Consider the following 27,018-nt stretch of genomic DNA (forward strand, 5'->3'; position numbering starts at 1 on the left):
TACAAATGAAGAAATAAAAATTTAAATCTAACCACTAGCCTATAACAAGTATGGTAGTGTTTTAACCAAAAGTAATTCGTTTTCTATAATGTACTGTACGGAACCACATAAATTGAAGTATTATAAAATTAGTATTTTTCATACCAGAATGTGTTTTTGTTAGAGAGCAGTGTACTTATGTCTACCTACTGTAAAGAACAAAAAAATTCACATTTTTTGTAAAATGTTGCTTTACTTTTAAAATTGTGTTTTGCTCTTAAATAACAACCACTTAAAGATTATATAAGGAATTTATTATTTAGGCCTCCCTATTTAAATGTGGGAAAATTATCGCAAAAATAGTATCATATAAGAAATAGAAAAAAAATAGTTATTGTTTTTTAAGTTTCAAAATAGTTACAGTATTCAACAGCACTACTTACCTATTACCAAAGATTACATATTTTTAGCATATGTAATCTTTGCTATTACTATTTAATTTTCAAACGCATGACTTTAAATAAGTAAGTTATTAATTTCATAAAAATATTGAAATAATATTCTAAATATCTAAAATAACATTTTGCAGAACGAAATTCGAACCTAAACCATTATTTAAACCTTATTTCAAAGCGTGCCACCACTGCCGCCACGGAAGAAATCCAAATACTTCAGTCAATAGATTACTTGAGCCACCTGCTTTGTGCGCAGGTGCAAAGAATTAAAATCAAATAGATTTTCTCGGAAGGAAAAGAATACAAGCAGACAAACCATCGAATGTAGTTTCAGGAGAGCCGCTACAGGTTGCAGCACCATCTGAGTATCATATGGCGACATTTTACAATATAAGAAAACAATTGAGACCCATAATAGTGTGATAAGACCTTCATATATTTAGTTTTAATTATATTCAACTGTTTACCCTCAGGTTTATTCAGCGTTGTTCAATTTTAATTCGAAATTTACCAAAATGAATTGAACATCGTCAGTTCCGTGCTTCAGCGCTTTCTGTCGGCATACCACTCGAACTAGTTTTACGCAGTACAAGACTCTTTGTACGCAGGTCAGCTTCTGAGATTAGTTAGTACACCAACACCTCAGAGAAATCGGTCCGTGTTGTGCTGCCTTCCTCGGCTTATGCAGATATGTTTTAAAATTATTTTAAATCAGTGGCTTATACTTTGAATTGATGTAGAATGAGTCGAATCATGATCCAGAAGTGTTTACTACTTGCAGTTTACCTGGGATGTGCAGCATCTACAACAAATGGCACCTTAGAAACATTCGCTAATGGAGGTGGGTTTTCGTAAAGGGAGTAGGTATAGGTTTGTCGTATTAGTTTGTTTCATTAAATATACGTAGAGTTGTTACCAAGCTGATATTCTTTAAAGTTACGTTTATTTGATTATTTAAAATGTACTAAACAGTATTGCCTCCCAGTTTTCGTATAATACTTTTATTGCTCAGATTTCTCCAAACGAAGGAGGAATTAACATCGGGGGGATGGTTGAGTTCCTGACTCAGCCCCGAAATCTTAAAATCTTCGTTCTGAGTTCTGACTCATTTACATGGTTAAGAACTTTGTATGCCTTGTATTAGGTAATATACGATGGATTTAAATCCAATACTGTACTGTATAGCAGCCGATAAAAGAATTATCTTTCTGTCATTATAGGTTTATTATTGGGGGTTTGCTTTTCAGTTTCCAATACTTAGATGTACAAATTTGGGGAATTATAACAAAATGTATTTTTTGCTTTTAATGTTGAAAATTTATATTGAGAATTTTTTAAACACATAACGGTATTGGAGTTGCTCACTGATAATGGAACGTGTGCCTTTCCTTGATTCTGACAAGCTATCTTTAACTTTACTAGGCCTATCTTAATTGTCTACCTATGGTCCTTTAAAACATTTTTAAATTTAAATTATTTATTTTTAAAACTTATATAATTTATTTAGCCTATTTTTATATATTTCTTTTTGCAAGTTGCTTATTAAATTTAAGTTTGAAAATCTTCTAACTTAACTTATGTTAAAGGAATGGGCTTGATAAAATTATAAGGGGTAGGCCCTAAGTTACAGTTCTGCAGAGAACCTGTGATAAACGATGTATAGCCTACTGTAGATTTGTATTACCTTATTACCAAAGCTGCGTTGTTGACCAGCATAGCTGGATAAACTGTGTCAATTTTTTAATATAAATATTAATTATTTTCAACAAATAAAACTTGTATCTTTCAAGAAAATAAATTTTAAAGTTTCAAAAATAAAAATAAGAACTTGGCGGGTGACTACGGAGGTGATTGTGCACTCTACCATTTGTCATCAAAATACTCTCTCACGAAGTAACTTAACTTAGTATGCTCCTTGAAGAAGCCTATCTCGTACAACCCTGGCAAACTTTTTTTCTGGAAGACTGCTGGTCTCTGGGGGGAGCTTGTTGAACAACTTCCAAGAAAAAGCAGGAAAACGGCGCTGTGTTCCAGTGAGGCGGAATCTAGGGATGTCAATTTTGCTTCTACGTGTATTATAGCTGTGAACATCTCCTCTGGTCTTTAGTAGCTCAACGTTCGACCTGACGTGTACAAGGGAGGAGAATATATACTGCCCAATAACAGTATGCACCTTTAGCCTTCTAAAGATTGGCTTACAGTGTTCCAAAGGAGCGCTAGATGTTATGGCTCTCAAGGCAGATTTTTGTAGTCTGAGCACTTCATCACACCCTGAAGCATGGCCCCAGAGAAGTATGCCGTAAGTGCAGTGTTGGGAAGTAGCGCGCTACTTTTAAGATTTTGTAGCTTTAGCTGTAGCTAGCTACATTTTTAAAGTAGTTGTAGCGGAATTTTAGCTACTTTTCTCGCTACATTAACATTGTTTGAGATAGTGATTTTTATCATAACCTCAACCTTACGTGAAACAACCTCTTTCAAACTGAGATTTTCAAAAAAATAGGCCTTACTTTCTTGGCTTCATACAGCTGGTTGCAGCCGTTTCATTCCCTATAACAACGTTGTGTGGACATGGAGGCCATTAAATGAGTGTTATCCACATTTTTGGCTCTCATTTCCTTAATTTACTACTCTATGATTACTGTCAGATAAAATAAAATCGCTAGATGCAGACGACGTTTAAACGTTACCGGTGACAAGAAGAGAAGCTAAGCTATTGAATGCTTGCAAGTGATTGACAGGGAAATTAGTAATCAATTTAGTTTGTTTATTATACCGATAGTGTTCAACAATAAACCTTAAAATAATGAGAAAGCTGGTCTATCAACCTTTGCTTCAGCTGTTGATTGTGGTTCATCATCACAAGCCCTTCCTTGGTTAGATTACGAAGATTTTTCAAAGGTTTACTAAACTAACAAAGAGGAAATTACCTGATGTGATTTAAGATATGCCTAGACTGAATGATAATTGTAACGAAAAAATCTCCATATAACATGAAACTTTCATTGAAAAAATAGCATAGTTTGCTCCTGGTAACAGCTCTTGTATAGGACTATTAATTCCTAGGCTATGCTATGGTTTAAGACGAATACCAAGTTCCAAGTTCAATTATTAGGAATATATCTGTTTAGTTCTTGCAAGAACAAGCCTACTATAGCCAACTTGTTACATAGCCAAGTAGGCCTACATGTTATTTTTACTTTACAAATTTCAACATGTTTAAATTAAAAGCCGATTTCTGGATAAGTTAATGGATACTGTTTTCTGTACCAACTAGGTTGAAGCACAATTTGCCCTATGCATAATGACAATAAAGGACGATTTCTTGACATTGAAAAGTGTTATTCATAGAACAAGTAACTTATCACTTTAAAAGTTTATAGCAATGTCGTTTTTAACATTAAAAGTAAAGAAAGGCAATAAACTCCAATTTCAGTAGGCTAGGCTCTGTAACACAAAAATGTATTTTTAAATAATCGTTTTACAGTTTTATTGGTCTTAATTGTTGATATAAGACAAATGAATCTATATTAAAGAAATAAAATGAGCTTTTAAAATATAGTTTGGTTGTATGTCCTTTGAACTTAATGAAATTTACATTAAAAATTATGCAATAGGCTATTTAAAAATAAGTACTAAATATGATGGGACACCCAACTATTTGGTTCTGTTGTTGTACTTAATGTTAGGTTTATAATGCCAAAAAATTAAATACAATCTAGGAATAATTTGTTTTCCAATTAATGTTACATACAATACTTACATTTTTTTAATGTTTGTTCAGTAAAAATGTAGTTGCAATTAATTTTACATTTACCTAATGTGCATGGAATAAAAAGTAACGTCTTTGGAAAAGTAGCTAAAATTGTAGCTGTAGCTACATTTCATTGTAGCTGTAGTTGTAGCTAGCTACTTTTTCGGAACTGTAGCTGTAGCTGTAGCTAAGCTACTTTTTTGGAAATGTAGCAGTAGTTGTAGCTAGCTACATTTTAAAAGTAGCTTCCCCAACACTGCGTAAGTGATGTGACCATGGAACAGTCCGTGGTAGATGTTTATAAGAAAGGCATCACTTAAGCTACTCTTAAGCCTACGCAGCAGAAAGACAATTCTAGATAACTTGTTGGCATGTTTCGTCAATTTGAGGTTGCCAACTTAATTTCCTGTCTATAATGGTGAAGCCTAGAAGTTTAACTTGTTGGGGTTGGTGGTGTTGTGATACTGCCAAATCTTGACTTAAACTGCAGACAATCTTGTGTGCAGACAATCAATTAGGCCTAAATATTGGGTTTGATACTGGTATTAAATAAATGTTACCATATGATAACAAAAAGAAATAATATGAATAATAAGCCAATATGATAAGAATAACAAAAACTAGTGGCCTGTAGGGGCCATAGCCCCTAATTTAGACACAACTGTCCATATGAAGGCAACTCCCCATTTCGCGGTACTAAGTCAGAAATATATCTATGAATTTGTCCCTGAATTTAAAACAATAAGGCCCATTTCTCGGAATCTCTTTGTGTAGCGGAAAGCGACGCAAAAACCATTGCACTGTTGTATTGCCTTATGTTTTTTATGAAGTTAGAACCGTGTAAAAACATGACTTTTAGTTCGTAATTTAATTGTGGTTGTGGCATGTTAATGAGTCCATAGTGGCAACATGCGTCAAAATGTCCATTTGTGGCCTTTGAAATGCGCCACAACGCATGCAAGTGCTGTTAAGAGGACCTAGATTGTGAGAAACAACACTCAACTAATTTTCCAGTGTTCTTCTGAAGGCAGGTTGTAAACCAGCTTGTGAATTTTCATATTTAGACCTTACCAAACTTGGTATAGAATAGTAAGTTAATCAACCTGATTGGACGTTGCAGTTCCCCGGCTGGACCTTGACAGTCTGGAGAGTGGCTACCATGGTCTGGTTAAGGAGAATGAAACTCTTGTAGAAGTTACCCCAAGGATCAGGGGCGTCGGGGCTGACATCTGCAGTTTCCGGATTGTAAATAAACATCATGGAGAAGCCCCTTTTGAGGTGAGTAATTTATACCACTCCACCTAGCATACCAACATGGTTTTCAAAAGACAAAAAACATAATTAGACCAACTTATTACTACTCTGCTTATTTCCCTATCTTGCTTTGTTAAACAACAACCAGTGCTCGATTTGAGGAGGAACGCGGCAAAACGGAGTTCCGTTATCTCTTTTTCGGAAAGATTTGATTAAAATATTGGCATAAGTAGGTACTAATCACTTTAAATAGGTAACAGTTCCGATATCTCAATTTTTACAAATCTAGCACTGACAACAACTATCCACTGACATTTACAACACCTAATAAAATCACTGCTTGTTACGTGATGCTCCAATGAATGATGTAGCCTATTTAGTCTATCTAAACTATGGTTTATTAAACAAGAATAACACACACAAAATGGTGCAAAACTTTTTGGATTTCTCATTGAAATCCAAGCTGTTCTATGACCATCATTCACCCTCCATTGGTCTTAGCCTTTAAAGACACACCCCAACACCTCCGTGTTGTAGTTTATTAAATAGGCCTAGTAACTTTTAAGTTATATACTAAGTTAACATTGCCCTCGACTGGACTGCCTTCAGATCAAAAACAATTTTCACCAGAAAACCCCTAGGTACAGCAAAAACTTTTATCTACTTTACATCTATTGAGGGCCTATGTGAAAACCTGTTAACTACAATTTACTGTTGAATACAGTAGACTCCCTCTAATCCGGACTCCTTGGACCGAGGCCAGTCCAGATAAAGGGGTTAAACCGACGTCCCCAAAAACTCGTTAAAACGGACTGATTAAATAGATCAGTCGTTTCAGTACCGCCCACTTCCTGCCGATCTAGTCTGCTTAAATCGATGTGCTGATAAAACTTATCTGGTTAAAAGGTGCCCGGATATGAGGGAGTCTACTGTATGTTTATTTTAACTTAGGATGAAGACAAATATCTTCCTCTGGTTGTGAGGTTGTGTGTTTGGTTTTGTTCAGATCATTTTGAAGGGGGAAGGAGAGGCAGAACTGAGAGCTCGCCGGGTCCTCAATTGTGAGAAGCGGAAGAACTACAAGTTTGACATTGCAGCTGTGTCCTGCAGTGGCGAACAATCTGACAAGTAAGTCATATAATCTTTGTTGTTTAATTTAAACAGGAGAAATATAGTGATGTCATAAATAAGTCTTTTTTTCATAACAGAGATTTTTCTAGTTGAGTAATTATTTGAGGGTATAGATGTCATCTCAATTTTTGTGTTTATATCTTGAAGCCTCTTTGTTCCGTTAAAGTAGGTTGAACGCTTGCTTCTCATGTAGGCTACTTAAGTTTCTCCTATGATATGGTGGATCAGTAGTGCTAAGTTGTTAACATTTCTTTTGTTGTATGCTATACGAGTGTGTTTCTCCTATAATCCTTAAGGGCTGAGTTTTTACAAAGCTGAGATCTTCAAGTAAATTTAACACCACAGTAGTGGTCAAGCATTATTAAAATACGGTCCACGAGAGTCTGCAGTTGGGGGAGGAGCCTTTTACCACGTGACTTAGAAGGAGCCAATGAGGATTGCAAGTTGTTGCCAAATCTAATAATACCAGCTGATTTGAAAATTTTGTTTAATATATTTTAATTAGTGTTGTCAACAGGCGATATGGCAACCTCAAACTAACCCTGTCTTGTGATTGGCTGACACCAACTGCAGACTCTCGTGGACCCTAGTATATTGATTTTTGGGCATTGTGTAAGAATTAAGGATCTGATAGGCTATCAAACTTTTTTTATAATTACATGTAAGAAGTACCGTAGTTAATGCATTTCTCTAAATAACTGAAACTAATATAAAAATATGTAAATAAAATGTTTTTAAACTTATTTTTAGTTAGATTTTTTTTATCAACTTTTATTTAGGCCTACTTGTTTACTAAGAAATATAGTAGTGTCAACCTACATATCATTTTTAAAATATATTTTTAGTTGTGTGTTTATAAATTTAATCATTTCGCTCTTTACAGCGTTAATTTTCTCTATTGAAAGTATTCTTTTACTGTCCCACCTCTTAGCTGTTGAGTGCACATTCGATCAACAAATCACCCCAGAGGGCTTACATTTAAGAGCTTACATTTAAGATGTCTATCTTGGTTTTGTGCAAGCTCAAAATCCAACTCACCTATGCAAATACAACTTTCATTCAGATTTTTGACCCTTTGACCTTTCCTCAATGCATCTTATGAGTCCTGTGGCAAAACATATTGACACTAAAAGATCAATAAATAACTTGCAGACACTGTCAAAGTACTGAAGTTTGTGGCACTCATTGTACTACAAGATTTACTGACCAGGTGTAACTAGTGACGTATATTCTCCTGACCCCGGGACTGTATGATAGGCCAAGGTTTTTATTGACCAGTTTCCTCAATTTCTCCTGACATACACGTCTGACGTGTGTAGTAGTATTTACAGGTTCTGCAACTTCATAACGAGTAGGAACAAGTTTGAAACATATTAAAATTTGCAATTATTATTTTAAACAGGTTGTTTTACTACATACTTGTCTGTCCTGCTTGATGAATATTCAGTACTGTCACTTTGTAATATGCTCTGGATTACCCTCGACTTTTAGGCTATCATCCTGTAAAATAATTTATTAATGAATATTATAACTTTTTAATCGCTTTTTTTCTTTAACCTACAAGTAAGTCTACCATAATCAATTATTTGAAAGAAAACTTAAAAAAATATATGCCTAACTACCATAGCGGGGGAAAGTAGTAAGTTTATGTTTAAAAAATTATAAAAAATAATTCTGAAATAAATTTAACTTATCTCCTTGTGTCAGTAATTTTATTACTAAACAATTGTTTACTTTGTACATAAAATCAAAAGATTAACTTGAATTAATATGTTGGGTTTTATTTTTTCATTAAATTGCAGAAATATGATTTACTGTTTTACCGTATGAAACAGTTTCCATTACTCTGCCTTTGATATCAAGGCAGCTTATGATTCTGAGTTGAATACACTATTAAGAAGTTAACGACTCATTGGTGTTTGTAGATTATGATTTCTTTACAAACACCAGACTTTCCTCTAGACATGTTAGTTAAGAGGTTTAAAATATATTTGCTAAGCTAGCATACAGTTGGAAAATTGTACTCTTTTACTCCTTTTAGATTAAATATGAAACCTGTAACATAGTACAGTGAATAATAATATCAGAACAAGTTTTAAAGAGCTAGTAACAATTGTTTACCTTACTTATTTACACATCAAATATTCAAATGATCAAAATAATGTTTAAATATGTTTGGTTAGTAATTATTAAAGCAAACAAAAACATTCATAGTGAAAATGAAGATGTAGAAATCAGACAGACATTTACAAACCACTCACAGGGGTTTCTTTACTGGAATTGAAATTCAAAAATTGTTTGCCAGGCAGATCTAAAGACTAAATTGTGCCATACTTAAAACATATAGGCCTGTTTTGAAAGTTATTATATTAGTGACAAGCCTAGGATTCAATATTAGACAGTATTCTGGTCATATTGTTTGGGGGTTCAACTGGTGTTGGAACACAGGACATAAGTCCTTGAGTTCTAGGTTCAAATCCCACCAATCAGCAATGGGTTTCAGCTATGAGTTTTGACATGACTTTTAGAATGACTTGGGGTTTTGGAGTCCACTTAAAAAGATTGGTCTTTTATGTGAAAAAACTGTTTGAATATTAGAAGACTCTCTCCTCGTGATAAAAGAAATGGAAAAACCAAATGATCATGTAATTGTATGGTTATAAAATCTATTATCACAAATCAAGTGTTTAATATTTTTATCCCCACACTTTTTATATATGGCCAAAGCTAACTTTGGTAAGGTATGCCAAGGGTTAAATGATGGATATTTTAAATGTGTTTAGGTATTTTCCCATTCTAAAGTTCCACTATTTACTAGTCTCAATTCCCTATTCAGTTTCTAAACCGGATAAATGAGATGATCTTTTCAACATTTCCAGTGCAACCGTCCACATCACCGTGGTGGACATCAATGAGTACGCTCCTGCATTCCTTGAGCCGTCATACGTCAGGCAGGTGGACGAGGGGCGACTGTACCAGGAGATACTCCGAGTGGAGGCTTCTGACAGGGACTGTACTCCCAAGTTTGGTGACATCTGCAAATATGAAATCCTCACCAGTGACCAGCCATTTGTGATTGACAATGAAGGTGTGTTATTTATTTTTGGTATGCAATGCAGCTAGTTTGTGTTATCTTGGTTTTGATTAATGACTTACCATCCTATGTTCCTACAGTAAGTCAATAATTTTTGCTGACGACTCAACTTTTTTTGTAATGATGTCAACATTGAAACTATTAAGGGTCAGATGGAAAATTGCATTTCTGAATGTAATATATGGTTTAAAAGTAATGGTTTGTTGTTAAATAGTAGCAAAACCCAGTCTATTTTGTTTAGCTTAAGAAACAGGAATCTTAGCTTATCTCATGTGAATGAGAATGTAAAACTGTTAGGAATACATTTAGACTCAAAACTCAATTGGAATTTCCACATAAATAATGTTACAAGTAGACTATCAAGAGTAGTTCATCTTCTTCGAAAACTAAAAACTTGTATACCAAAATTCTACTTGAGAATGGCTTACTTTGCTTTTTTCAATAGCATTATAAGCTAAGGTATACTACTTTGGGGCTGTGGCCATGGCATGAAAAGAGTCTTGTCAAAGCAAAAGGAAGCTATTAGAATAATTACAAGTTCTAGTTACCATGCACATTGTAAACCACTTTTTGTCAGTAAAAAAATTTTAACTGTTTATAGCTTGTTTATTTTTAAGTGTTTGTTACATGTAAAAGCAAATCTAGGTTCCATAGCTTTAAGAGGTGAAACTCATGTCCATTTAACCAGGAGGAGACAGTACTTAGATTTACCTCAGGCAAGGCTTGCAAAAACACAAGAATCCTTTTCTTATCTTGGTATTAAATTGTTTAACAGGTTACCTCTTGAGTCACACCATGTTAGCATGAAGTCCTTTAAATCTAGTCTAATGGCTGCTTAACAACCCGTTTTATAGTTTGGAAGAATATTTTAAATGTTCCAGAATTAATTAAAGTTTCAGTAATTAATTATTGACATTGACTAGTCTTGCTCTGTTATGTTTACACCTTGTTACCTTGTTTATAGTTATATAGATGGCATTGTTGATCTTTAGATATATATATATATATATATATATATTCACTCTTGTTAATTTATTAGTCTTAGTATCTTGACGTCAACTGTACAAGTGTGCAATCTTGTTTCTTGTTGAAATAAATCTTTGAATCTTTGAATCTTGTTAGGTAAATCTTCAGCAATTGAAGATCAATATCACTTCACTGTAGGGATCACCTCGACAGCCGTTTTAAATTTAAAAGGGAAATGATTTTTTCCCCTTGATTTTTGGGAGGGGACGTGTAATGAGTTTATTATATGCAAAAGTTTGAATACAAAATTTACTGAATAAGTAATAGTGATTAGAACAACAAATACCTAATTATCTTTTGTTCAGGTGTAGATAAACTTAGGCTTAGTGGTAACGATAGTTTATAAAATGTCAGTTTTGAACACATCAGAAATACTTATCAAGGTCAAAATCGTGAAAATCCTCCACCATTGCTGTGAAATCCCTCCATACTGTCATTTTCCAAACTTAATCCCTGACACAACATTTGGAATGATTTTCATTCCATCCTGACCTGATTTGTTTTCTTACAAAGCTCTAATTCACGGATTAAGCTAAGTGGTATTGAAATATAAAGTTATACCATTTAATTCTGTCTTTCAGGAGCTATCCGCAACACTGAGCCGCTAGACTATGAACGCAGCCACAACCACATTCTCTCAGTGGTCGCTTACGACTGCGGCATGAAACAGTCCGTCCCTGTCATGGTTACTGTCAAAGTCAACCGGATATGCAAACTCGGCTGGAAAGGTAATGTCATTTAGTAAATTAAAATTATCCAAATAACAGATAGCCTTGTTAGAGTACTTTATCTGTTATTCCGTTCACAATCACAAGTACCGTGGTTAAACTGTTGGAGTTTGTACAGAATGTTATTGGTGTAGTTTAATTTTTTGTGACAAAATATTTCATCTTCACAAAAATGTATGAAGATTTTCATCCAGAGGTCTTAAGCTGATTGGCAATGATTGAGAGAAAATTGTATGTGATATATTGCATATTATCCAATTTTCATAATTAATTATTTTTATTTCTTAGTCAACTCTAATGATTTAGTCAATAATATGACTAACATACCTTATTTATCAGTTATATGGTTTTCTTTGCGGAACATCTTAAAACAAAGTGAGATTTAGCTTTTCTGTTATAAAAAGATATTTTATAAATAAAGATGTTTTGATTTGATTTGATTATACCCTTACGAGCTTAAATAGTAATACTGTATGTACTAATATATGTTTTTTAGGTCGGGATAGTTTAGATTATCCAATAGATCTGGTCTTGATATATTGGAGTCCAACAAAAGTGGTTTGTACCAGATTTAATTGGGATTTTTTGGGGACTGCATAGTTTGGTGTGAATTTGTCATTATTGCTGCAACATAACTTACCTAGTTTACCTACATTATTCATTTTAGAAATGCCGCTGAAATTCACTGCCTTTTGATAATATATGCTTTTTTTGTGGTTAATCATGTCATTTTTTATCAGGTCACTTAGTTTAATGGATGTAATCAAATTATTTAGGCAAAACATTAAGTGTTGCTCTCTCAGGTTGGTTCAGCAGCTGATAATCCTCGTACTTTGACAAGCTTTTTCCCCCTTAGTACATAATTTTTACTTGTAGGTTTTGAAGCCCTCATATTCTATTTTGAATACACTTGTGTAATTGTGCTGCAATGATTATGTTAATCATTCAAAAATATAACTCAAAAAGCCATTAGATCATATCTTGTATTTAAATATCCAAGTTCGTATGATTGATCATTACACCATAGCCTATTTTATAAACTGGAACATTTATTTCACAATCCAATTTGTTACAAGAAATAAGTAAATTCAGATGGTTATAATTTAACATTACCATTCTGCAATTGCCTTGGATTTGCCACATTTTCATTATGTCATTTATATCATCTGCTTTTATTTTATGCAAGTATTAAAGCTTTACTTTGGTTTTTGTGAAGGCCAACAATGCTTTTTGATTTTATGTGTTAAACGAACCACCTGATGTTTTATCTGAATCCATCATCATCACTGCTGGTTGCTATTTAAACCAATCAAACGCTTTTAATACATTGTTTGTTGGAGTACCTAGTTAAAGAGTAATAAATAGTAAACAACTTATTTACATAAAAAAAAGTCCCTTAACAACCACTGTTTTACTAGGGGTCACTGAAAAGTAACAGATTTTCATTTTAAGGACCCAAAAGTCATGGTGAAAATCAGGCCTAACTAAAATGATATTCCCAGACCTATCTTTTGTTTTGAACCTTCCTGCAAGCAATGACTAATGTATAGTTCAGAATTAGTGAGCGTGGACATATTTTGGGAGTAGGCAACCAGCTTAAATCATTACAGCTCAAAATATTGTATGCCTGATTATCTCATGTTTGTCACTGAAAATTATTGTCTCATAGGTAACAAAGGTCGTGCGTTTTTGTCACTGCCCCCCCCCCCCCCCCCCCCGCTTAAGTCACTGAAATTTAGTTTGATCAACTTGTTTTCCTGGAACAGGTATTCCTGAGAGGGGTTTCTGCTAAAAATCCTTTAACTTGGACACCTGTGTTGTTTTAAACTAAATTCCTACATTTTTCTATATCTGCAATAGTTACTCTGTCAAATAAAGGAAACGGTCTGATGCCTTGCCAAGTATGTGACCATGTGTGTTGTGAGCAGGTATCCCTGAGAGGGTAGATTACGCCCCCGGCTCTGGCAGGGAAGATCTGTTCCCCACTGCGCAGCTCAAGTTGTGTGACGTCCCTTGCAATGTTCACTCCGTCCAAACCAAACTGACACTGGCCACGTCACACATCGGCAAGGGCTGCGATCGCGACACTTACTCCGTCCAGAGCCAGCGCAAACTGTGTGGTCAGTATCCAGAGGCACGAATAAAAAAAAATATTTCTCTTTATTATACTCTTTGAAGAAGACCTAAATAAAGACAAAATATCAGGGTTATGTTTTGTAATATTTTATTTGTGTAGGGCCTATCTATTAGTCCCTTATGACTCTAGTAAGCTAGATGATCTTTGTCGCTCTTCAAAATAATTCCTAGCTAGACTCTTATTTAAAATATAATTGTATGTTGAAATAAAATATAATCCGTGTTGAAGATAAGGTCCAATTTTGTTTGTAGTTTGTGTAACCATGTCATCATTGTGAGCAAAACAAACAATAAACATTGCTTGTATTGAACTTTGTCGTACAGGAGCCAGCAGTGAGAGCGTAGACCTGCTGCCGACCCCAGGCTCCGGCCCGGAGTGGACCAAGTCTCTAGCTACAGACGAGGGACATGAGAGTGATCAGATGTTTGAGTTTGACGGCTCTACCTCCGCAGCCATCCCTACCGAGGTGCTGGACCACGGGCTGGCTCGCACATTCACACTGTCCACCTGGCTCAAGCACAAGGCACACGCTGACCAGGACAAGCACACAAAGGAGCACATCCTCTGCAGCGCTGACGATCACAGTCAGTATTTAATTTGTTTTTTTACTATTGAGAGGGTATAATTGGATTTAAAAAACATAATTTTGATAATTTCTCTGTAATTTTCAGATTAGTTTGAAATTTTCTTAAACAAGTGTGTAAAAACAGTGAAGTAGTGGCCTGGTAAAAGATGAGTAGGAGTTAAAATATATTAAGTTGCAGAGTTTCCTGACATTTCTATACTTTGGACATTTGAAGGTTTATGACACAATCATAAATAATTGTGGAGTTGGTGGTTCAGTCAGTAGCCTGGTGTACACAAAACAAAGGTAGCGATGTTGATGGTTCGGTGCTCGCTACTACATTTTTAAGTACAGTTCACTCTTTTACTGTCTCGGTTCACCACTTGTTGTTCTGGATATGTCTGAGCGTTCAAGTCCAAGGTTAAAAGAGGCCGTCAACCTCTTTAAATCAACAAAATTTTAATGAGTTCTTAGTAGTAAATCTGAACACAAATATGTCACATTGGGTATACTAGCCACTAGCCAGTTCACTGTCCTCAACATAAAAAATATAAAAAAAAACAGTACTAATCTGTTTATTGGGTTTTTTATCATTTGATAATAGATCTGAAGTGTAATGTTGCTCTGCTCCTCAGCGTTCAAAGTAGTCAATGGTAATTAATTATTCACAAAATTTATGAAATCAAGGAACAGATTATAAAGTTATACAAACACGTTTAGTATGTTGTCTCAAGACTGGTTTTGTTTGTGTTAACATTGAGATTCTTTGCAGAAATGAACCGCCACCACTATGCCTGGTTCGTCCGTAACTGCAGACTGATTCTATTGCTGAGGAGAGACTTCTCTGAAGGTGATCTGAACATCTTCCGACCGGCAGAGTGGAGGTGGAAGCTTCCTCAGGTAACTAGAATTTGACTGGTGATTGAATTTCAACTGGATTTGCTCTCATTTCCCTATATATCAACAATGTAAATTAGTACATTATTCCTATCAACTAGTCTTCTTGCCCTGCATGTACTTGACTATTGGATACTGAACTAGACATCGCATGTATATGGAGCAGTTGTCGGAAAATTTTTATTAAAAAGGACATAGTTGTGTGAGGCAGTCACAGAATCCCTAAAGTTTATTTTTTACCTTATTTTTGGTTGCTGACATAGTCGATGGGTCACAGTTGCTATAGCTCACAATAAGTCAATCCATCAGTTTGACTTGGTAAAATGTACATGTATTCGACAGAAAGCGGTAATTAACACCAATGCAATCTGTTTGTGGCTCTCATCAACTACAGTGATTTAGATAATAAAAATAAAAAATAAACTGGAGACAACTTAAACATGGTGATGGAATGTCTAGTTATGTGGATAGTCAAAGAATGTAGTCATAATGAGAAATAACAAAAATTACACATCCATCTCTCTACCGGCCAAATAATTGTATTTTATGTTAATTTCTTTTACAATTATGGTTCTTGGGTTTAAAGAAATATTGTGTGCTTAAAACTTAAATTGTTTACACTGATATGTTTAAATTTACATACCAGTTTACCAGAATTAATTTCTTTCTCTTGTCTAACTTAGGTATGTGACAATGAGTGGCATCACTACGCTGTCCTCGTCAGGTTCCCGGAGGTGCAGTTGTATGTAGACGGAACTCTGTTCAAGAATGAGAAGAAGAACCCTGAGATCATTGATGATTGGCCTCTGCACCCCACTAAGGGAATCAACACCACTCTTACTGTGGGAGCTTGCTGGCAGGGTACGTCAGTGTTAGATTGTTCTAAAAACTTGGTCAGAGCCATGGCTAACTTGGGTTGCATATTCCAGGGTGTCTAGTAGTCGGGAAAATCGGGAAAGTCGGGAATTAGTATTGAATTTCATAATGGTCTTGAAAAGTCGGGATTTAGTCTTAAATTTGATTTCAAAGTCGGGAATTTTTATGATTTTGCCGCGATCGTCGTCTTCCATTTACGTAACCGCGAAAGCCAATGATGACGATGTCCTCACGGCCTCGGGAAATGTTCACGATTTTGCCGCGATAGTGTACGACGACGATGACGTTTTCCGAAACCATGGGAGACGACGATGACCTTTCCGTGACCGCGGGAGATGACGATGACGTTTCCGTGACCGCGGGAGAAGACCATGAAGTTTCCGTGACCGCGGGAGCCGACGATGATGTCTACACGGCCGCGGGAAATGTTCATGATTTTGCCGTGATCGCGGACCTCGACAATAACGTTTCCGTGACCGCGGGAGATGACGGTGATGTCTAAACAGCCGCGGGAAATGTTCATGATTTTGCCGCGATCCCGGATGACGACGATGACGTTACCGTGACCGTGGGAGATTACGATGACGTTTCCGTGACCGCGGGAGACGACGATAACGTTTCCGTGACCGCGGGAGATGACGGTGATGTCTAAACAGCCGCGGGAAATATTCATGATATTGCCGCGATCGCGGACGACGACGATGACGTTTCTGTGACCGCGGGAGATGTCGATGACGTTTCTGTGACCGCGGGAGATGACGATGACGTTTCCGTGTTCGCGGGAGACGACGATGATGTCTACACGGCCGCGGGAAATGTTCATGATTTTGCCGCGATTGCGGACGACGACGATGACGTTTCCGTGACTGCGGGAGATGACGATGACGTTTCCGTGACCGCGGGAGACGACGATGATGTCTACACGGCCGCGGGAAATGTTAATGATTTTGCCGCGATTGCGGACGACGACGATGACGTTTCCGTGACTGCGGGAGATGACGATGACGTTTCCGTGACCGCGGGAGACGACGATGATGGTTCTGTAACCGCTGCAGTCAATGATGATTTCTAAACGTACGGTACGCGGAAGATTTCATGATAAAAAAAAAACAAATTTGCTAGTTAGAATTTTTTATTGCTGCATTATTTCTTTACTTGAAAACACCACATTATCATAATACTACTTTATGACAAAGACAGGGGTTGGTGTAGTATTATTTAGAAAATTTGGTTAAGCTATAAAAACTGGTATCGGTATCAGGAATCGAGAATCGATACATTTTGGTATCTACACCCCCTAATTGTGGAAAAAACTAGTCTTGAAAAATCTGGAATAAGTCTTAAAAAGTCTGGAATTAGTCTTGAATTTTATAATGGAAATAAACTAGACACCCTGATATTCACATTAAAGAAAGTTTCATTTTAAAATGAGATAGAGTTTAGTTAGATTACCTGAGCAAATCAATTCCCTGAAAAGCAGGAGCTGGTCTATTGCTAGAGTCTTCAGTGCCTGAGGATAAATCCTGCTAAATCACCAATGGATTTTATCTAAGAGAAAATTGCACAACCCCTAGGCCTAGCCTGAAGTAATACCTATGAAAAGCCTAGTATCCTAGGAAAAATTAAATGCTCCCGGAAGAAGTCTTGAATTGAGATGAAATATTTTGCTGAAGTTGAAAAACCTTTGGTTTTTGTTCAGTCAAGATAGCTAAACCCTATCCATTTCCAAAATAAATCCATCTAATTAGTTTTGAACTTTCTCGTTTTAATTTGATAATTCCCCCCTACAAGCGGGCTTCTGTAGGAGGAGTAGTAGAATCTACTTAGACATGCTACGTATTGTGAAGAAGCACTCCACTTAGGTTGAACTATCAAATTAACTATATGTGAACTTTTTGTGTGCCATTAGTTGTCTGGAACTTTTTTATTTGGTAAGTTGATTGTGTGTATTCCTTCTTTTGAAATAGGTCTGAATTTTCAGGGTTAAGTAGCATTGTTTCACCTCATAAATGTTACCCTAATCCAATTTTGTTGTTTCCTTATCTTCTTCCATTGCCCACTTGAACATCTTCCTCCTTTTAAACTCGATGTAGTATACAAGTTTTGTGCGTGTGTTGCAGGATCAGAGAACAAGATGAAGCACCATCTGCAGGGCTATCTGGCTGGACTGTCAGTGTTGTTGAACAAGCTAGAGAAGCCTGCAGTGCTGACCTGTCTACACAAGTGTAAGGAGAGTCTGGAGGTGCCAGCCATGGAGTTGCTGGAGCCCGGCATGGAGCTGCTTACCAACAGTGGTACGTGTACACCCTGTATAGTAGACATCAGGAGAAAGGTTTGGTAGATTGCAGACAAGGCTCGAGAGCTGCTTACCAACAGTGGTACGTGTACACCCTGTATAGTAGACATCAGGAGAAAGGTGCGTTAGATTGTAGACAAGGCTCGAGAGCTACTTACCAACAGTGGTACGTGTACACCCTGTATAGTAGACATCAGGAGAAAGGTGCGGTAGATTGTAGACAAGGCTCGAGAGCTACTTACCAACAGTGGTACGTGTACACCCTGTATAGTAGACATCAGGAGAAAGGTGCGGTAGATTGTAGACAAGGCTCGAGAGCTGCTTACCAACAGTGGTACGTGTACACCCTGTATAGTAGACATCAGGAGAAAGGTGCGGTAGATTGTAGACAAGGCTCGAGAGCTACTTACCAACAGTGGTACGTGTACACCCTGTATAGTAGACATCAGGAGAAAGGTGCGGTAGATTGTAGACAAGGCTCGAGAGCTACTTACCAACAGTGGTACGTGTACACCCTGTATAGTAGACATCAGGAGAAAGGTGCGGTAGATTGTAGACAAGGCTCGAGAGCTACTTACCAACAGTGGTACGTGTACACCCTGTATAGTAGACATCAGGAGAAAGGTTTGGTAGATTGTAGACAAGGCTCGAGAGCTACTTGGCTTGACTCACTCAGCCAATGAACCTTCTGATGTAGTTACCCAACATTTAATAATCCATGGTTGGTTTAAGAATTTTATTCATTGATTAAACCATATGTGGTGATATGGAGTAGTATGAGTATAAATAAAGATACCTGGGCCCTATATACCTCCCTCTTACCACTACAAAATCACGCACATTTCCTGTCGTTGTTCAACTCTACTGCAAAGAAGCTAACTACCTCGTCAAAATGCACAATATTACCTTAGCTGCATATCACAGCCAGCTTTTATGTTATTTAATATCTAACAAAAAACCACTAAGTGGTAACACTTCCCCCGCCAAGTCAGCAACCCAAAAAAGACAATAAATCACCACTTTTCCGCCAAGTAAAACAATGTAATGTATGTAAGTTTGGCCACTTGGCGGCAGACTTTTGCTTGTTTTTTTTCATTAAAGTTACGTTGGTGGATAATTTCACAAATCAACTTCTCTAATTAATTAGTCCAACTAAGTATAATAATTTCGAGGTAATCAGTAAATATAAAACCATCACTATTATGATAAGCTCTCATCTAGCAATGTACTATTGGGAGAGATACTTGCTCAATGAAACTAATTTTATGGTATTTTTTAAAGTGATCAAGCAAAAGTCTGCCGCCAAGTGGCCAAACTTACATACATTACATTGTTTTACTTGGCGGAAAAGTGGTGATTTATTGTCTTTTTTGGGTTGCTGACTTGGCGGGGGAAGTGTTACCACTTAGTGGTTTTTTGTTAGATTGTATTTATTTTTGTAGAAAATTAACAGTTAAAATAAAAATCCTCTTTTCTCTTATATATAGACCAGGGCACAACTACACATAAAATGCATTGGTGTTACATAAGTGTTCCGATAATTAAACCCGTATATCTGAAGACTAGTGTAAATTGAGCCCTTATTAGAGAAGTAAAAATGTAATCAAACAGATTAGGTTTGTTAGAAATAGCATAAGACAAAACAAATATTGAAAAACTCATTTTTATCCTAAATTTACATATCACTTTTTACATTCACTTTTTTGCTTGTTTAACATACGTAGAAGGATTTTCTTGATTGTTTTATTTGTTTTAGTGTATCAAAACATAAAACTAACCTTATTTAGTTAAATAAATTTTGGCAATATTATGAAAAAACAATGTTAAAACTAACCTTAGTACTAGTACTAAGTTTCAAGTTCCTAGGTTTCATATGTTTTGATAAGTAGTATTAAACTGTTAAAAATGACGAGCTGCTGTACCAGTGTACCATCGGTACACTGCATTTTTCAATGGAAAGTATCGGGGAATATCACTGCTCTAAGTAATTTAATATAGTAAGTAGCTCAAATCATTCGGTATACCTGAAATAAATACTTTATAAAAGTTTTAAAATAATTTTTCAGCTGATCCTATGAATTTCTCTAACATTTTAAATTAATTGAGATTTAATCGCAGCTGATCCTTCTTTTGTTTTGATTTTAATCCCATGTTATTTAAATGGGCCAAAATCGTACTTTGAGGGCTTGCCAAGGGTTTATGGGTCAACGCACCAACTTGTGACCCTCAAAAGGCACATCTACACGCTAAGGGCTTTCAAACAACATAAAAAACATTAAAATTGAGCCAGTGGTTTGGGCTGTAGGTCCGTCAACATTTAAGGAGAAGAAGGAGAACACGGAAAATTTGTGAATTTTCAAACTAGTTTTTCTTGGCTCAAACACAACCTTTTTTTAAATTCTTTTTTTTATTTTGCCAAGAATGATTGCCCCTATCCAGTGGATGAACAATTATTTTAATAGCTTTTGTTTCTTCAGAGCTATAGACGAGTAAAAAAGCCACTTTGTCACGTCATGTATATATACACTGCAGCAGCTGTGTACCGCTGGGGGACTTGGCGGGGCGGAACGCTGCCGCGTTCCTTAATATATCTAATTAAAATGTAGTGAACAGAGAAATTATTATATATCTGGACTTATTCTGATTCGTGAAAAGTAACTAGATGTAGCAAAAGTGAATTCTAAATTTGGAATATTGATTACCAGACCACGACCAATTGGTGAACCTAATAAATTACACAATTAATTTCAATTTACCCTAGCCTACACCCTTCGCCAACCCCTATCTAATTATCTACTCATAGTCTTAAAGCTACTACTTATCCGAATGTTGAATCTCCGCCCGACGACCACACGACACTACGACTACTCCGTCAGTTGCCGCGCTCGCTTGCTTCGGAGAGCCTGCACGTGCACCTAACTGAGTCAAGTGACTTGCGCTGTTGTCTTGTAGCGAGCCGCTACACATCCAAAGGCAACATTTTTCACTTGTCAGTGATATGATATAATTTTGTGTTGTCACAAATGCACAATAGACGTATTTTTAGAAATTCATGTCGTGAAAGAAAAAGTTAAAGTCACAGTTTTGATTTTTGAGTGTGATCTTGCAGATTTGACGGAACTGAGTATCGAGGGAGACAACAAGACCAACCTGGAGGTTCTGGTGAGGAAGATCGGTTACAGCAACTCCCGAGAGTTCCCGACACCCGGTCGCCGTAACCTACATCTCTCCACCACCGTAATGTGAGTATTTCAGCGATTATCATATGTTTTGTTTGAACAGTAGTTGGACCACTAAAACAGCCTTTTAAAACTCAAATCATCTGTCAAGACTTTTTTTAGCAATCTTGGAAAAGAGCCTATCCTCAAGAAACAAAAAAAAAGTTATCTTGTACGGTATACGATAGTTAAAATATTTAACTATCAGTGATAGCATTTTCAACAAAGGAAAAATTGAGTTGGAAACTTTCCTGGTAAGCGTGCTATCCTATCCAACATAGTTAAAATCTAAACCCTAATGCCCATGTCATATCGTTATACCTACTAAAGTAGTTACTTACACTCCAGTTTAAAGTTGGCCTCATCAACAAAGCCTCTCTAGTAGGTTCGGCCTGCAGCAGCATCCTCATCAAGACATGCTGCGTCATTACCCTAAAACAATATTTTATTTATAAAAAAAGAAAAATGACCAATTCCTCCATTACACCTAGAGTCTTTATACAAGGAAATTGTAGATAACAACACCAATATAAATTTGTTATGAAAAAATAAATGTATTTTTGAAAAATAAATGTATTTATGAAAAAATAAATGTATTTATGAAAAAATAAATGTATTTATGAAAAAATAAATGTATTTCAACAAATGCCGTAAAAATATAAAAAATATGCATTTTTTGGTAATGTTGATAAGTTTTTGTGTTAATTGTGGTTTTAAACTCTCTTGTCATCGATAAACATTCTCCTTTAGTTAAGTCAATTAAATCAATGTGATACTCCAGGTGTGACCGTGGCCGTCCCATCAAGGTTCCTCCAGTAGAAAGCTACATCATGGTCCTACAGCCACAGCAGCCCAGCATAGAGATCAACGGAACCAGCAACCTGGCCCGGGACTACCAGGACTTCCGCAACGGAGTACGAGTGTTCACTGACCTGCACATCACCGTCCAGCCTACTGGCAAGATGTGGAAACATGGTGAGTACTCACATCTCAAGTGACTCTGTCCCTTGAAACTTAGAGGTGGACAACTTTAAGGGAGAAGGAATGGATACAGAAAAGATTTCAAAGGCAGTTGAATCTGAATGTACACAAAGAGTTCACAATACAATCAGCTTGATATTTCACCCCAACTTGTGATATTTCACCCCAAGTGTTTTCCTCCAAAAACTATGGTCATGGTTAGACATTGTGAGGAATTTAAACCACTCTGAGAGAAAATGTTGTTTCGTTCACTAAACATTTATCTCGTAACTCTCACGTGAAATGCCACTGGCGTTGAAAAAAATAATAAAATTAAAAAAAAAATAAAATAAATTGTAGATTGTTAGTCAAAAGTATTATTGAATCTGTCTGAACTCTTCTTAATGAATTACTGCCATGACTAATGTGGGGTATTTATTTACCTTGTCTCAACAGTTCCAAGGGTAATTGATTGTTCAACACATTTTACTATTGCTGTAGCGTCATCAGGTGGTACGATTTTAAAAACTGATGCTTCAACTTCAACAAAACATTTGGCGAACAATCATGCAAGAAACTGTAGGGACAAAATAAGAAGCCTAAGGTAGTCATATTTGTTTCAGTTCAGGAGCTATCAACTGCAAATAACTATATCCTTATTTGAACTAATTAATCAGTTTTGGATTCGATTCTTGGTGAAATTCTTCCTGTCCTCATTTCCATCTTCATTTCCCAAAGAAAGTTTTCTGTAGGAGTAAGAAGAACTTACAATGAATCATAATATGTAACCCCTCTGTGCAGGAGAGCCAATGAGTGTGATAGAGAAGAAGCTGGACTCTTGTATTGTGTCGGTGTATCCCTCATTGAACCCTGACCATGAAACATTGACTCTGCCAGAGAACATGTTGACACAGTTCGGCATCACAGCCAAGATCAGCAAAGACGGAGCTACTGTGTCTGGCAGCGACATCATATACAACTACGAAGAGGTTAGTGTCTGCTGTCGTAGTTACCTCAATGTGTCTGGTCAGAAAGTCTCACTAAAGTCTATGATTTATTAAGTGGTTTTGAAAGTCACCAAACAGTCCCTGATTAACTTTACAGGCATTCCAAGTTGCAGATTTTTCATTGGGGTCGCTAAAATAGAATTGTTATTTACAGGAAAAAAAGTTTTCATCCTCATAAAGGTGATGGTGTATGTTTCTACTTTATTTAGTCAAATCAGAAAGAAATTCAAGAAGTTCATTTACTGAACTTGCACAATTTCATAATCTACTAAGTGACCAGCTTGCGGTATTTAAAATTCAAGGAGATATTTTTTTAAATAAAAAAAAACTGTGAACATTGAAGATAATTCTCTATGACTTAAGGGCACTAAAAGTATAATTAGTTGATTACTAAACTGTCAGTTTGAAGGGAGTTATTTCAACATTAACTAACAATTCCTACCTATACAGGGGTACAATATATTTCTCTTTTCAGGTCTTGCGTCAGATACAATACACCAATCGCAAGCCGGCTTACTACCTCAACAGGGTCTTCAAACTGATCTGTTCAGAGATGAATGGACGATTCCTCAGCAATGAGTATGTCCAGACTGTAAGTATCTTTCTCTGTAGATACTATTAACAATGTACATAGTTCATGTTCTTTTGTTTGCACTAAGATTTTTTAAATTTAAAATTGTTGAATAATCTAATTTAGAGGACAACGATAATTTATAATAATAATTATTGGTTTGGATGTAATTTGGCAGGTTTGCTCTTCATACAATGACAAAAATACAAAATCCCCTTGTTTTAAATATAGCTTATATCATATTTAGTATACCCTCACCCTCTTTCCTGATATTTAACACACAGTCTAAGAAAGTGTTCTCAGAACCTGTTTGATGAATATGGGAATCATAAGTCTCTCCATTTTTATGAAGTTTTCCAGTTTATTTTATTTTGTATTATTCATTATTTTGAACATCTTTAACTTCTCTAACTGTTGACTGACATAAAAAACCTCTCCCTGTTCTTTGCAGCTGACTGTGATCCACCCAAGAGTGCCCACACCCAAGGCTGCGTCTGTCGCCCCGTCCACTGAACCGGCTGCCCACAGTCTGGTAGTGGGAGTTGACAAGCAGGTTCCAGCTCATCTGATGTTGAGTCAGCAACACGTCAAGTCTCCTGTGCACACCATCGTCGACCACTACCTGGACGCCAAACTGGGCGACTCAGCTCAGGCTGTTGTTGCACCATCAAGTATGTTGTTCGGTTTATCCGGAAACTTAATTATTCTGATTGAGCACTAATTTTGCTTAGAATATCTTGGAACATTAAACAATATTCCTAATATTAGTAGACATCAAACTATGTAGCCAAGTTTACTTTATAAAGTAAAACCTCACTAACTCGACAATTTGTGGACCCAGAGGTTATCAAAGGAATGGTTAAATCTGTGATGGATGATCACAGATTTTAGCGATCAGAAGAGATGACAGTTTCTGTTAACATGGTTTTAAGTTGATCATAAGTTATGAATTGATCCCAAATTAAGTTAATTAATTAAGTAGGTAGTACCAAAAATGGATTTGGTTTCAAGATTCTGTACTCTTAAATTTGACAATCCCTAATGTGTTGACAGGCCACGCTGTGACCATAATTATTGTGGTATGTGTCGGGTTTCTGCTGTTCATGATTGTGCTGGGAGTTGTACGCATCAGAGCTGCTCATCACCGAGCCACGCAGGAGGAGATACAGGACACTGAGATGGCTTGGGACGACTCGGCACTTACAATCACTGTCAACCCAATGGAGGTAACTTAACTCCTTCATGTAGACTAAGTCAACGGATCAGTAGTTTTCAATCATCTCAAGTAACACACCTCCCATTGTGTAGCAAATCTAAAAGTGGAGTTAAATCAATTTATAATTTAATCCTTAGCTTCTTGATTAACTGTCATCAAGGCTGTATACAAGGATTGACCTTACAATGAAAAGGCAAAAAAAATCTGCAGCCATTGGTTTTAAATGGGTATACAATATAGTGTTTTACTTTCTTGTAAGGCTGTACCTGTGCAGCTAAAATGCACAGTCATCGTATGCAATGGAGTCAGCTAGTTTGTGCATTTGGGTCTCTTCCTAGTTTTGTTTGAAAAGTATCCCTTCAAAAACAACGTCCAACTACCACTGTTCTCATTTTTAATGTATGTGCAGCAACTAGAGAGCCCTCGTGGCGGCAAGCCTGGCTCTCATGGTCAGTCCCACATTGCACCTGACGACGATGAATCATCTGACGACAACTCGAGTTACCATGACGACGACCTTGACTCCACCGATGAAGAAGAAGAAAGTCCAGCTGTGAGCAAAGTAAAGGATCTAGAATGGGACAACTCTACCCTCGCCATCTAAACCCTTAGTTGCTACTACACCCCGTCTCGTCAGTCGTTGTACTTGGGTTTTTGTTGTTATTGGCTGGTGCTTAGACTAAAACCTGGACAGACACGATCAACAAAATTACTACTTAATCTGTACATATTATACAAATAGTAGGTATTTCCTTTTTTTCTTAATTATTGTAATACAGGGTGACGCCGGAAATTGAGAATATCGTCCTTTAAGTATATTGTGAAATATATTTAGGTCCTTTATCCTTATTTATTTGCATTTATTGTTTTTAACAAAGTATCAAACAGTATTATTTAAGGTATGAACATTACCTTATTATTGATATTATTTTATTTGTTTAACGTTACGAATTTATCTGTATGAAAATGTGTAAATTACTTATAAATTCAGAATGGTAGAACTATGGCGGAATATGATTCTATATGTACAAGCATTTACATAAAAACCTTAAGCAGCTGATTCTACGATAGTGAAATCTTTATTGTAAAGGAATTCTTGCCAGTAAGCTAATTGTAAGTCGAATAAAAATAAAATACGCTAAGGTCGTAAAGCTTTTATTTTCTCATTTTTGTAAGTGCCATTTCTTTAATCTTAGATAGGCTTACGGTTCGAGGGTAATTAATACTCGGGTTGCGATACTGAACAAAACAATAATCGTATTAATTTTAATTTAGCGTTATTTAGAAGTGTGTGGAAACACTTAACTAATAGTAGTTACACGGATTATTGCACAGAACTGCCTAGATACTGGAAATCACTCGGTTTTGCAATAAATAACAATAAATTTTTGTCGTCGGTTTTCATTTGAAATGTGTTCTCAATGTTGAAATTGCTGTAAGATATTTTTTTACTTGTACGGTTGTTGCAGGCTGGAGCTATTTTGTTTAGGTCCTAACCTATTTGTATGTAAGAGAAACATGTATTTTTATGCATATCATCACCTAGCTTGATATCTTAGACCTGTGCTATATTAGAGTAGATCGACACTGTCACTCCTCATAAATGTGTATTCTCGTTTTTATTCCGTTTCTCTCAGTATTACATTCCATTTTCAAATCGTTGAGTAATTTTGTTTACTATTTACCGATGTATAGAATAAATTATTTTGTTAACGGATGTTCGAAAATTTTTGTATAGTATAGGTACCATTTGATTATTTTGGATAGAACTATTAGATCGGCCGCATAGGGAGAGCTTTAAACCCGAATGTTTATTTTGTTGAGTTGAGCTATGCAGCTATCTGAAATGTTGTACAT

At 36.2% G+C, this 27,018-nt stretch overlaps 1 protein-coding gene across 1 annotated transcript; it reads left to right on the top strand.

Moving 5' to 3' along the window:
* Window positions 1-1,046: 1,046 nt before the first annotated feature.
* LOC128988897 (calsyntenin-1) lies at window positions 1,047-26,297 on the top strand. The gene is made up of 17 exons (XM_054410662.1): window positions 1,047-1,275; window positions 5,306-5,463; window positions 6,446-6,567; window positions 9,450-9,658; window positions 11,272-11,418; window positions 13,347-13,538; window positions 13,879-14,139; window positions 14,893-15,020; window positions 15,701-15,878; window positions 18,014-18,187; window positions 21,299-21,431; window positions 22,189-22,382; window positions 23,169-23,356; window positions 23,850-23,966; window positions 24,397-24,616; window positions 24,999-25,171; window positions 25,571-26,297. The coding sequence occupies exons 1-17, from the start codon at window positions 1,176-1,178 to the stop codon at window positions 25,763-25,765; spliced, it is 2,889 nt and encodes a 962-aa protein (XP_054266637.1). The 5' UTR covers window positions 1,047-1,175; the 3' UTR covers window positions 25,766-26,297.
* The last annotated feature ends 721 nt before the right edge of the window (window positions 26,298-27,018 follow it).

Source organism: Macrosteles quadrilineatus, unplaced genomic scaffold (genome assembly GCF_028750875.1).
Source record: "Macrosteles quadrilineatus isolate MER2022 unplaced genomic scaffold, UCM_ALF_1.0 Scaffold_3__2_contigs__length_128488019, whole genome shotgun sequence".
Taxonomy (NCBI): domain Eukaryota; kingdom Metazoa; phylum Arthropoda; class Insecta; order Hemiptera; family Cicadellidae; genus Macrosteles; species Macrosteles quadrilineatus.